Source organism: Rhinolophus ferrumequinum, chromosome 22 (assembly GCF_004115265.2).
Source record: "Rhinolophus ferrumequinum isolate MPI-CBG mRhiFer1 chromosome 22, mRhiFer1_v1.p, whole genome shotgun sequence".
Lineage (NCBI taxonomy): Eukaryota > Metazoa > Chordata > Mammalia > Chiroptera > Rhinolophidae > Rhinolophus > Rhinolophus ferrumequinum.
Genome location: NC_046305.1, coordinates 5,483,733 through 5,497,214, shown reverse-complemented (window position 1 = coordinate 5,497,214; position 13,482 = coordinate 5,483,733). Strand labels below are relative to the sequence as shown.

At 40.4% G+C, this 13,482-nt stretch overlaps 2 protein-coding genes across 2 annotated transcripts in view; one reads left to right on the top strand and one right to left on the bottom strand.

Annotated features, from left to right (window-relative positions):
• Nucleotides 1–1,412, bottom strand: part of DCAF6 (DDB1 and CUL4 associated factor 6) — a 72,387-nt gene extending 70,975 nt beyond the window's left edge. Inside the window, 1 exon segment of the mRNA XM_033092231.1 lies at nt 1,128–1,412. Coding sequence (XP_032948122.1) covers nt 1,128–1,224 — 97 coding nt within the window. The 5' untranslated portion in view covers nt 1,225–1,412.
• Nucleotides 1,413–2,037: 625 nt separating this feature from the next.
• Nucleotides 2,038–13,482, top strand: MPC2 (mitochondrial pyruvate carrier 2). The gene is made up of 5 exons (XM_033092230.1): nt 2,038–2,394; nt 7,296–7,336; nt 10,520–10,604; nt 11,084–11,195; nt 13,168–13,482. Exons 1-5 carry the CDS (start codon nt 2,286–2,288, stop codon nt 13,202–13,204), a joined length of 384 nt encoding a protein of 127 aa, XP_032948121.1. The 5' UTR covers nt 2,038–2,285; the 3' UTR covers nt 13,205–13,482.

Below are 13,482 nucleotides of genomic sequence, written 5' to 3'. Positions count from 1 at the left end.
TGTGAAATTGGAATGGGAGGGATCAAGGGATTGTTGCTTCATTTGTATTAAGTTTTTACAAGGAGAACGTATTCTTATGTCACTTGGGACACTAACAAACAAGAATAAAAAAAAAATGCTTCCAGCTTTTGTCAAATAATTTACAAACCAGAACCGTTAGATGTAATGAGATTTCATTTCCTTGAAGCCAAAACCAAATGACATCAACAAATACCTACCTAGCAAAAAGTGACATTAGGGGAAAAAATTTTTCAATAATGCTGTTTTATCGTCAAATAAAGAAAAATAGAGTAAAGGAAAGACTGCACTGGAAGAAACAAAAAAGACCCACACTAAAAACGTCCCCTTTGAAGAGGCTGGACCTTTCAGGGGTGACCCAGAATCCTCACCAAACCACTTTATCCAAAACGAAAGAAAGTGGACTACTGCTCCCTGCAGCACTGAAGGTTGTTTTTAGAAAGCTTAACTAAGAAACAGTAAATGCCAAGTGTGTTTTGCAGGGGTGGGAATGGGAACGTGAAACCCTACACCTCCTTAAAGCAGTCAAAACCAACGGAACGGCGGAGTCAAACCGGGAGCGCGCGGGGGTGGGGAGACCTCGGCGATCACTTTTAGGCTTTGGCTCGGAGCCTCAGGACAGTTTCCGCGGAGTCCGCTCGGAGCGGCAAGTCCCCGAGGGTGGTGGTCGCCTCGCAGCCGACACCTACACCCTCCGGAGACGGAAGGAAAGAGGGTGTCAGCAAAAACTTCGGTCCTTCGGCGGAGCCGGGACAGCGCCGGCGGGGAGCGACAGCGCCAACTTTTGCTCCAAACACTCCGGGAGGTCCGACAGGTCTCCTCCCGAGCCCCACTCCAGGAGCGACCCCAACACCTTTCTGGCCAGGACCGTCCGCCCCCGGTCCGGCCCCTCGAGCAAAACCCAGCCAGGGCGGCGGCTGGCAGCACGCAAAGGGGCTTGGCCGTAGGACAGGGCGCGGGTCCGTCTGCCAGGGTCCCCCCAGCGCCCCCGAGTCTCGGGGACGAGCGGGACGAGACGCTGTCCCACCTCCAACAGCCCCCCGACCGCGGCCCCCTCCCCCACCTCTGGGCGGCGACCTCAGCGCCTCCGCCCCGGGGCCCCCGCTCACCCAGGTAGCGGCTCCGCAGCCGGGTCGGGTCCTCCAGCCCGAGGGACCTTTTCCTCACGTCCCACAACAGGTGTGGGCAGGAGCCACCCCGAGACATGGCTCGGCCGGGGTGGGAGGGGAGCCCACCGCGTGGGGGAGGGGACGGGGGAGGGGACGCGCGATCAGCCCCCGAGCCGCACCGGCACCATCCGCGCGCCGGGCCTCGCGGGCGGGCGCAGCGACTTAGATGGCGGCGGCGGCGCCCTCGCTCCCGAAGCGCGGCCGCACCCGGGCCGCAGCTCGCCTCATACTCTCCTCAGACTACCCAGAACATCCAGAGATCAGCTCCAGTCCCCTCCCTCGGCCCCTCCAACGGGAGGAGGAGGAGGAGGCGGAGGCAGCCGCGACTCCACCTTTCCCGGTTCTCCACACCCTCCCGCCCCAGCCCTTCTCGCGAGATGACGACCACCGTGGGGACAGGCTCCTGCGCCACGGCTGCCCTCACCCTAGACAAGTGGGCTCAGGCGCCTGCCGCCAGATCCTTCATCCTCTAAGACCCATGAGGAAGAGAGAGAAGCTGAGGTCTGAAGCCTCTCGCTCACGAGCCTCATTCCAAAGGAAACGAGAGCGTTGTGCTGCGTCATCTTTAGTTGGGGCACGGAAGGCCCGACAAGCCCATTTTAACTACGGGCTTCCTTAATCAAAGTGAAAGGGGATCTAGAGCAGGTGCGGCTTCACTTTCCCTTCTCCAACATGGCCTCCAGGGCAGGAAGGAGAAGTAGGCGGTGCGCGCTGGGCCCCGCCCACGCCGCGGGGCAGGCCAATCACCGTGGGCAGCTCCGCTCGCGCAGGCGCGCTGCCGCAGGGCTCTGGGAGGACTCACTGAGGCAATTCTTCAGGCACCTGTTGCCATGACTCCTCCTCCCAGTCCGCTGAGGGAGGGCAGGAGGCCGACCCTGGGCGGGCCGTCGCAGTGCCTCCGCCTCCTCAGCTCAGCTGGGCCGAGGCCCCTGGGTGATTCGCAGGGGGGCAGCCTGGGCCGCGGAAGGGCACCCGGGGAAGAGGAGAACGCGAGGCCCTGAGGCGGGGGAGAAGTGACGAGCTGCCCTTCGTAGTCAGCCAGGAGCGAGTGCGCGGCCATCCTCCCGCCCGGCCGGCCACCATCACTCGTCCTCAGAGATGTCGGCTGCGGGCGTCCGGGGCCTGAGGGCCACCTACCACCGGGTCCTCGATAAAGTGGAGCTCATGCTGCCTGAGAAACTGAGGCCGTTGTACAACCACCCGGCAGGTAATGGGCCCGGAATGGCTGCCGCCGAGACCTTCCCTCCTTCTCCCTCTAAAATAGACCTTCGGAGGCCCACGGACAGCTCTGTGGCCGGAGGCATCACCCCCAGCCCCGGCCCGTCCCCATCAAGTGACACCGTCTTCTTTCCCTTCCTCCCTGCTTTCCACTTGACCTCAAGCCACCATCTCTCCCAAACCTTCCACATCTTTGCGGCACCGCATCCCGGAGGCACGACTCCAAGCCGGACGGGGCCTCTGGGCTTGATCCTTCTCCCGGTCCGCGGTTCCCAAGGGGTCTGGGCCCCCCGGAAGCCCGCGTCGTCTCCCCCTTTCCTCCCCGAGTGGTGCTGTGTTGCCCCGCGCGGGCAGAGCTGCGGGGTCGCACGGGAGGGCTTGGAGGAAAGGTCATTCTGCCTTCGGCTCCAGCTGGCGGAGGCCTGCACGTGCAGGAATCCGGTTTCAGAGTCATTCCTCGTGCCCTGGGTCGAGCTTCTTTACGTTCATCCTTATCTGTGAAAGTACTGAACAAGCGCTCCCGGGACCTTGTTGTGTAGACAGACCTGGATTTAATTCTGCTCTGCCGCTGACGATAGGCGTGACCTTGGACGAAACGGTAGAGCTCGTAGTTGCTGTAAAATGCGGTGACGGTGGGAATTAACTATAACGTACTTGTGTGATTCTTCCTAACATGCTCAGTAAATGTCAGCGTGCTCTCGTCCTGTTGGAAATCAGTGTCCTTGTGGTTGAGAAAAACATATTTCTGTAAGAAACTGAAAGAAGCCAGCCTCTCCCACTGTTGATTTAAGGTGGACCGTCATAATACTTACTAAAGTGGACAGTCATCATACTTACTTGGCAGGGAACTAAGACCCAGATATGTTTGTAGGTCTCTTTCAAGCCGAAGACTTTGCAAACAAGAAAAATCTGTTGTACGTTGAAGTATTGAGGTGCAACCCGAAAAGGGGCCCTTTGCCCCTACTTAACTGTCTCTGCACTTGGTCTCCTTAGGAGAGTTGACTTTTCCAATTTAGAGCAGACAGTAGCCGCGCTCTGGAGTCTGAGCTGCTTCAGTACTAAATCTGATTACCCTTTGATAATGGAATGAACTGTATTTTGGGATCAGACTTTAGTATAATGTTATTTACTGCAGTATTATACCCATTATAAAATTGATCTTCAAGGAGAGGTTTGTATTGTTGAAAAAGTTTATTTACCTTTTGGTTGTTTTAGCTCTCACACTTTTGGAATTGCGCTGTTTTGTGGCAGATTATCAGCAGGGAGGAGGTGGGCAGTGCTTCTGTAACCTGAGTTTGAGAGTCAACTGAATTGTGTGGAGTCAGTTTTGACCATCTGAAGCGTTGTGTTTGGGCTGTAGGGTGAGGGCACCGTAGAGGAGGAGCAATTTTAAACTATTAATACTTAAATACGGAGTTTCATAGCCATCTTTTCCAAGGCCTTGGCTTTAACCACCTATAATCATTGCTTATAACACTTTATTCAACTTTCAGAATGAAAAGGAGTTACCTTTCATTTGTAGATTGTGCATTTCATCTGGATATTCTTGGATTAGTTCAGTTACTGTCTTCCCTTTTCTGTATAGTGGAAGGAGCATAGGCTTTGAAGCCAGACAGATCGAGGTTTGAATTTTTGACTGTGTGATCTTGACCTTAAATCCCCCCAAGCCTTAGTTTTCTGATCGACAAAATGGGGATAACTATCACAATTTAAAGATTGTTATGAAAATTAAATGATATAATGTCTAAAACAGTGTTTGCGCTTAAACTCTCAACAAATGTTAGTTCCCTCTCATCTAAACTTTTAACCAATAGGCAGCATAATAGTACCTATTACTGCAAAATTATTTGTGATTAAAAAGTTGTAGGCACACCAACGTAGACATGGAGAAGCAAGAAAAATATAACTGTTGATTCACTAGTGTTGAATAAAATCTGAGGAGATACTGATTATTGTTCCAAGAGTTATCGGAGTGAATATTCAAGTTTTTGCATATGTTTTGCATAATAGTATGTTACTGAGTCATTTAAACATGAAGCTATATTCACATACCAGAGGATTTTACAATAGGCTAGGATATCAATAGTTGGATAGCGTGCATTGCTGATTTTAAATTGTTGAGATTTAATTTTATCACTAACAAGTATGTGCAGAAGATATAAAGATTATATGGCTGTAAAGCGATAAATAGCCCAGTCATGTTCTTACTGTAAAATCAGAATAGCTTTAGTACAAAAAAAAAAAAAAGGTAATTTCTGGTAGTCAATATTTGTGTCAAAGGGTAACCTTTACAAGTTCTAAATATTTGTAAGTAGTTTGTCACATGATAGATTGTGAACAGGTCGAGCTGGTTAACATAGGGAACTGAGAGGAATGTTGAGGGATGTTGGAAAGTAACAAAAGAGACAAATGAATGCCATGAAAGGGATAGCAAGAGGTATGTAGTGGAAAGCATTGAATGAAAAACTTTTATTTTTCACATTGGGACATAGCACCTTACTTTGGTATTTGTATGTGTATATATTTGCCTGTTTGTAAAAGTTACTTATTCTGTTCCAAGGAAAAATCATACATATAATAAATGACGTACTTTCTAGGTAGAATTTATATATTTCATTAACAATAATTCCTCTCAGATAAAGAAATTTTATCACCAGGTTCATCAAAGTTCATCAAAGCAACTGGATTTGTTAATTTGAAAATGTATGTCTGTTACATATTTGGTTATAATATTCCCTTGCAGAATTTCTCAAATTCTTCTATAAAAGTTTAAACTTTAAAAAAACATCAGTTTCACTTTTAAAATAAGACAAACCCATAACAACACAAAAGAAAATGACCATTATATCATTCTGTGTTTTTTTAACACAGAAAATAGTTTATAGTTTTAAATATATATGTACTTTTGAATACCTGTTTGATATTTCCAAATTGTCTGTATTTGAGGCCTTTTTCAACTTTCAAAGGTAGACTTCTAAGCAACAAGATGAACATGTGTTGTTAATTCTTTGTTTAAAAGAATGTACATTTATATCTGATGGGGACACATTTTCCTCATTTTGGACTCCAAATTAAATTTCTTATGAGGTGATTTTTTTTTAATTTGACATATTTCAGCAGTTCAGTTTTTCTGCCTAATCAAGTTTTTTCATTCTTTCATAGTGAATGTTAGCTAGGCACTTTTGTTAGTTTATACTTCCGGTTATCTTGATTTTAAGGTATCATGATCAATTCAGGTATCATAATTATTTAATTACCTAATTTTTTAATGAATAGCTGTGTTTTAATGAATAGCTACGAGAATAGCTGTGTCATTATGTAGAATATAAACCTGGTTTTTCCCAGATCTAGAATTACACGTGCGACATTGTCTTGTCAGTGTTTATCTATTTTCAAATGCTTTGCTTTATCAAAACTTCATGTTTTAGAAACATTGAAGTTAGTTGAAATATTTCCTCGTTACCATATCCACTATTGATTGATTACTTTTTTTCAGGCCTCCATACCTGTATTCATACATGTCTAAATTTGACTTATTTACTCCTAAAGCAGAAAATAATTAGCTGAGATAAATGGGAAGGGTGAACTAAAGTAAATTTTCTTTGAAATTTTTGTTGGCCTATTGTATGATCACAAGTAATGCTAGCCGTTTCCCCCTTTGCTTAACAATGAAGAAAACAGTAGTTATTTGCTTCTATAGATATCCAACTCACTTGTCAACATCCTGTCAAATCTCAGAAAAATTAGAATATCTTACATATATTTGCTACTGATATTTTTAAATTTAGTACTTAGCAGTTGTTAAACTGATTTAGGGTTTTTTGTTTAGTTTTGTTTTGTTTTTGTAGTTTAAAATTATTCACTAAAATGCTCATAATGCTCTCAGTCCAGGTTTCAGCTACCAAAATTTTAAGTTTGAAGTTTTTTGTTTGGTTTGGTTGAGGGGAGGAGGACAGTTAATATTTTAAAACTATCACCTTGCTCGGGGCAGTTGAATAAATTACCAGGCACACCTACTGAAAAGCTTAACGGTTTATTAACCCTGAAAGATCAACCATTTAAGCTTGTAAAGAAACCAGAATGCAGAGGCATTGTTCAGGAAACGATTTTTGGGTAGCAGAAGAGGAAGCATCAATTTTGAACTAGGAAGAGGAGTCTGCTGAGAAGTTCAAAGCCAGAGACTAAAACAATGCGCTGAGTTAGCCTTGAAAATGAATTAGTTGTTGATACTGCCCATGACCAGAAACTTTGTATATGACAAAGAAAAATGAACCAGGTGAGATGATAGTAATCTCAGAAGCGCAAGCCAAATAAAATTACCAAAGGGTTTGAAAAGATTGATTTACAGGATCAGTACATCATGGCATCCGACACTTCGGAAAAATTCAGGAGCCAAATACGGAGTGCCATGGTCTAAAAGTAGAGAAACTAGTGAGTAAAAGTCTAATGCAGCCCAATTATAAAGGGACCCTGATGTTCCTGGAAATAAAAAAAAAATGCCAAATTCTAGCCTTCAGTGGGAAACAGTGTCAAGGCAACTCTGTAATTTCCCCAATTTGAAGTTACCCATAAGTGAACTAACATTAAATTCATATTCAAGGCAAAGCATTGGGAATGCTTTCTAAAACCATCTCCATTATAATTTAGCTAATTAACAGGTCACAAAAATACAAATAATTGAGAAGGAGATCAAAACAACTTGTCTGAAAGATTGAAACTATAATGACTTTCTAAAGGTTAAGTTATATGCAAAGTATGCAGAAAGCATAATAAAAATGATTAGAAATAGATTGATAAATCTCTGTTTTTCAAATGTGTTGATACCGATTAAAAGATGTGTATAAAATAGTTGAATAGTTGGATTATTCCTAAATTTTGCTTTTTTTCCAGGTCCCAAAACGGTTTTTTTCTGGGCTCCAATTATGAAATGGGTAAGTCTTGAGTTTTTGCAGAAACTACTGAAAAAAATATTCTCTAATAGGAACATCTTAATTTGAAGTAACTTTTATAAAGGATGTACTTTTAAATATTCGTGGTATGCCTCTAAATGATTTCATAGAAATATTCTCAGATATATCATTTTTACTTCATAAAGCACACTTAGTTTTTTCTGAACTCCTTATGATAAAAGACCTCCTGGGAGCATATTTATTATCAAAAAGCTTACAATTGTGAGCCTTGGGAACATGAAATTTTTATTCTAAAATTTTATGACTAAGTAAAACATTAAATTAGTTACAACCCCTCCAAATTAACTGTTATTATTAATTTGGCATGAGAACTGAAGATGCTAACACCAAAATAGAGGCAAGGAAAGTTAGTCTCAAAAAGTAGAAGCATTTATCCAAGAGTATATATTAACACTTAATAAATGGAAGTCCAGGACTTCTGACTCCAAGACCAATGCTTTTACCCTATGCCAGTGTTTCCATTCCTAAAGTTCTCATTTAGCTGAAAAGAATTGTGGTGGCTATTTGTGGCAAATCACTGATTTTCTGTTGAAAGGGCCAGCTTTGGCCGATTAGCAGCGCTTCTCAAAGTGTCATTCCTGGTCCTGTAGCATTGACATGACCTAGTAACATGGTAGAAATGCACCTTTTCAGGCCTCATCGCAGATTTGCCAAATCTGAAACTCTGGGCATGGAGCCTAGTAATTTGTGTTTTAATAAGCCCTCTAGGTGATTTTGATGCCTTCTAAAATGTAAAAACTAGTGGTCTGCAGGCTTTTTTTTCACTTGTAGTAAAATGCAAATAAAATTGACCCTCTTGGCTATTTTTATGGTGGTAAGTATATGTATATCATTGTGCAACCAATCTCTAGAATTGTTTTTATCTTGCACAACTAAAACTACCCCTTAAACAATAACGCTTCGTTTCCCTCTCCCCCTGCTCCCGGCAACAACCATTCTACTTTCTGTCTCCATGAATTTGATTCATGGAGGGCCCTCATATAAGTGCTGTCATACGGTATTTGTCTTTTTGAGCCTGGCTTATTTCACTTAGCACAGTGTCCTCGAGGTTCATTAATGACCGGTATATTATATCATATTATATTATATTATTTTATACTATATTATACTCGGTCTTATTTTAATGTAATATAAGACCGGGTCTTATACTAATTTTTGCTCCAAAAGACGCATTAGAGCTGATGGTCCGGCTCGGTCTTATTTTCGGGGAAACACAGTACCTAGTCTCGTGATGACAGCCTAGCAATAGGAACTTCTTTTGTTATTTACTTTATGTACATATTAATGTGTTTTCTTCTAGAGCATTTGATAATTAATCTGTGGTAGTCTATACGTGACACATAAAAATTGCTGCTGCAGGTCATATATATTCTATATTAAGAATTTCAGACTACTGTACTTCTTCAGACATTTAGCTGTGGTGGAGGTCTTCGTAGCCACTTTAATTGAAACCAGATATTCCTTTATCCTTTAACTGTGCTAAGTAATTTTATGCTAAATACTTTTAAAAGTATATTGACTCATTTAATCATATATCACTTTTGCAAGGGTAGCTATTCATATTCTCATTTTATACACGACAAATTTAAGACAAAGTGCAGTGTAACTTGACCAAAGTCACACAGCTAGTAAGTGGCAGAGATTAGATTCAAATGAAATTTTCGGAGATAATTAACATCAGGTTAGAGTGGTATAGAAATAGAAAAGTATTTTTTAGAAATATGAGAAAGGGAGCTCAATACTTCTGTGGGAGAGAACAATTAGTCCCAGCAGGATAAAGTGTGCTTATTGTGACAATAAACAAAATCATGACCTCTGACTTCTTCCAAACAAGAATGCTAGAGTGCTGCCTCTAGTCTTCAGAGATCTGTTCAACAAGCCACAGTGTAATATGTGGACTCAGTAGAATAGTAGTAGAAATGAGTCCCTTTCTTCCCCCTTTACAATGGCAGTGTTCCACCCTGCAGAATTAGAACAAATATGAAACCGAGAAAATGTACGTTGGGACCTGAAAAAAGAATGTAGGAGAGATAGATGATTAGGAAGCATTTGGGAATAAAATCAGAGGACTGGGTGAGTTAACGTGAAGAAAAGTTGTGTTGTCCATAATTTACCTCTAATGATACTCCTGTGTTTAGCCATTTGCCCCTTTTTAAATCAGAATCATTGCTTTATTGAACTATTGACTTTATTAATGCAAAACCATTTGGATTTGGTTTAAATTTGTGTATAAATTCACAAGTATGTGTGTATTTTATTTGGACCAAAACCCTTTACTGATTTATATTTTCCGTGTAAGATCATCTTTTAGAAACTCAGTAAAACCTGAAAATAATTTCTTGAAAACATATTCTCTAATGATGTACTTAGGATTTGATTTAAAATACTTAAAGAAAAGTGGCAAAACCTCAATAATTGTTGACTATGGGTAATGGGTATGCAGGGGTTCTTTGTACTGGTCCCTCTTATTCTGTGTAGGCTTGAATTTTCATCACTAAAATTCATTCTATGTTTTAATCTCCTAAATACAGCAGTATAACTAATGTTCTAGTGAAGACTCAATACTAAATTTTGTGAGTGATGCTGATGGCAGGGTCTGAGTGCTATGACTCCATAAAAGACAGTCTTAAAAAACCATCTAAACTTTGATATTAAAGAAAAATTATCTCCCCAAGAAACTAAAATTCTAACAGAACTTTTCAGATACTTCCATTTTTAGAAAAGAATAACCTTGATAAAAAACACGAAAGGAAGAATCTATGCAAATTATCTTAGTTTTCAGGCATCCTCCACACCAGTGGTTCCCAGCATGTACAAAGAATATATAAATTCATATGTGAAAGAAGTATCATTTATAGAACAGGTATACATACACACACACACACACACACACACCACTGATTTTCACATATATCAGGCTGCTTAATGTGTTTAACAAAACACAAATTAATTCAAAAAGCATTCTTGAATTCATTGTAGTTTTTTGTCATGATACACATTTTCTTAATGCATGGATGCTAAAATTATAGCTACTGTCATGTGAAAATCTCTGAAATAGCTTTGTGTTTTATTTAAAGTTAAGAACCATTACTTGACACTTAAGGTTTTTTTCCTCTCTCTGTGTGTGTTCATGTGTATTTCCAGGGGTTGGTGTGTGCTGGATTGGCTGACATGGCCAGACCTGCAGAAAAACTAAGCACAGCTCAATCTGCTGTTCTGATGGCTACAGGTAAATTAAATGAGTGTCTGTCACGTTCCAAGTAGGATATTCAATATTTTTGTTTTGTTTTCCATCAATTTCCTTAAAAATTTAATGTTTGAAATACACTCACACACAAAGGAATTAGCAGTGTCATCTGTAGGAAGTTATTGGATTATAGATAGAGAAGGCAGAAGAATAAGTATCAGCATGGGTTTGTTTTCCAAGTTTTTGCCACAAGCGTATTTTTATAAGTAGGGGAAAAAGTTCCAATTAATATTTATTTGCCCTATAAAAATTTCCCTTAGATATAAAAACATGAGTATTTTGTGTAACTCAATTATAGAGACTTTATTAAAGACTCACAGAGTATAGCTTTTCTACGTCCTTGATTCTACATTGTCTGGTCATAGTCTTATTTATAATTATTATACTCTAATAGTAAATGTTCCGATAAGATATTGCAGCAGTACCATGCTTTAAAAATAAATAATATTTTGTTTCAACAGGGCTTATTTGGTCAAGATACTCACTTGTCATTATTCCAAAAAACTGGAGTCTCTTTGCTGTTAATTTCTTCGTTGGGGCAGCAGGAGCCTCTCAGCTCTTCCGTATTTGGAGGTGAGCCTACCATGGTATCGACATAATCTGCCTCAGAAGCCCCCGAGTGGCAAGACTTTTTTTGTTGTTGTTAAAGATTCACATATGGGGTGGCCAGTTGGCTCCATTGGTTAGAGCGCAGTGCTCTCACTAACAATAACAACAAGGTTGCCAGTTCGATCCCCACATGGGCCACTATGAGCTCCGCCTGCCACAATTAGATTGAAACAACTACTTGGCTTGGAGCTGATGGGTCCTGGAAAAACACAAATAAATAAAAGTTTAAAAAAATAATTCACATATAATACTAAGATGGGATGTACCCGAAGCAGAAATTTAACACTTCTAGAAAAGTCTGGGGGTTTAAATTAAAAGTGTTAAGCAGTATGTTGCCTAGGTTTTAAATCTGTGTATTATCTAGATGTATAACTCTTTCATAGAATCTCTTGTATTAAGATAACATATACAATTTATGATAGCCTAAGGGATTTTCTGCATGAACCTTTATCACTCACTCTCAATTATATATAACAAAGTGGGACTAAAATATATAGTTATGTAGTCTTGGAAATGATGTTAGAGTGAAGTTACTGGTTTCTTTAGAAAGTGTTCTATGAGCATTACAAATTTTTAAAGCTGTTTACTCAGTAGTTAATATTATTTCTCAGTTATTGGTTAACACTCTGCATGTATTGAGCTAACCTTAGATGAAGGCTCTGGCTTTGTTTGAACCATAGAACCTTTCTAAATTACGAAACAATGTCGTGAATGACAGCTTTCTTTGCCTAAAAAAACTGAATGGTCTCAATAAAGACATAGAAAATAAGGGTTATATTTGACCCTCCTTTAAGAAGGCATTCTGGTCTGTAGAGTTTAGTATGTTTTATTTCATTCTTTACCAACCCGAGCTTAACTAGTAGCATTATATATAATCCTTTCATAATCATCTAGCACGTGATAAATGAACAAACAAGTCACTCGTTCTACAGTGTGCCCCACAACCATTTTCAGGGCTAATTTATATCAATATAAACTTTAATTTGTACAGTGATTTTAGTCACAAAGTATTTTTCTCATACACCATCTCGTTTTTTAACCTTATATTAACTCATGATAGTAGAGCTAAGAGAATGCCAAGTGCCATATTCAGAACTATTATTTCTAATATATTTGGATATAGTTTGACCAAAGAATTTTTGGCACCTTTTAGTTATGATAGCAGATTGGGAGATTTAGTTAGAAGTACAAATGTTGGACTCTGGAGCATTTAGGGAAACACTTGAATATTTGAAATCAGGACCTTTTGAGAAATATAGGGGTGGGTGTGGTAGGTTTCACGCAATAAGTTCCTTCTTGGGCATACACTGTTCTCAGACTGTTGTAAGCTGGGAGGGTTCGTCAGTAAAGTTCAGGGGGTTGTAGAGAGACAAGACTCGGTGGCTTTGTGGTTCATTCTTCTTTGGATTCATGAGAATTGAAGATAACAGTCCTTAGCTTCAATAAACTTAAGTGTTTACAGACTGTTAAGCCAGTAGCCTGCCTGCATCGAAGAGGTATGTTTTATTTTTATTGGTTAGCCCAGGATCACTTCCCAGTTGATTTTATTCTCAGGAAAGACACTTTGTGAGTATAAAATAAAACGTTCTAGAGGACCACGTTTTGTTAAATTTTATACATATTGTCACATCTTGGTCATACTGTAGTATAGTTCAAGAATGAAAATGTTCATTAAAATAATACTTATGTACAGGAAACTGTGTGTCAGTTAGTAAAACTTGTTGGCAGTTAGAAGCCAGATGGAAATAAAGTCCGTGGGTCACTTTCCCTCCTGCCTGTTTCTACCTTCAAGGCCCTGGGGAAATTGTATTTACAACTATATAGCCCCTTAACTAGCGAGACAGAAAAGATGGAATATGCTTCTCATTCCCTTCGTATTATACATGTATGTATTTATTGCGATTCATGATTATTTTTCTTTCTGTTTCCTTTATAGATATAACCAAGAACTGCAAGCTAAGGCAAACAAATAAGAGCTCTTGATCCTTCGAGCAACTTCGATAAGAATATAACCACTGGGACTTAGTCTGATTAATTATTTGATTATTGGTAAGACGATGCTCACTGCTCGCGACTAGACGGCAGAAAAGAAATCTAAGTTAACTAGGAGCTAGCCCTTGATTCAGCAGACAAATAAAGCAAATTTGTAATAACAGTGTCTCTTTACACATGATTTAAGAAACTTATCTATGGATATTAGTAACATTTTTTTCCTACTCTTTGCCTGTAATAAATCATACTTGCTCATACA

Coding starts and splice junctions, on each gene's coding strand:
- MPC2 (XM_033092230.1), top strand. CDS start 2,286: ATGTCGGCTGCGGGCGTCCGGGGCCTGAGGGCCACCTACCACCGGGTC. Junction 7,337..10,519: donor GGGCTCCAATTATGAAATGG/GTAAGTCTTGAG, acceptor GTGTATTTCCAG/GGGTTGGTGTGTGCTGGATT. Junction 10,605..11,083: donor TGCTGTTCTGATGGCTACAG/GTAAATTAAATG, acceptor TTGTTTCAACAG/GGCTTATTTGGTCAAGATAC.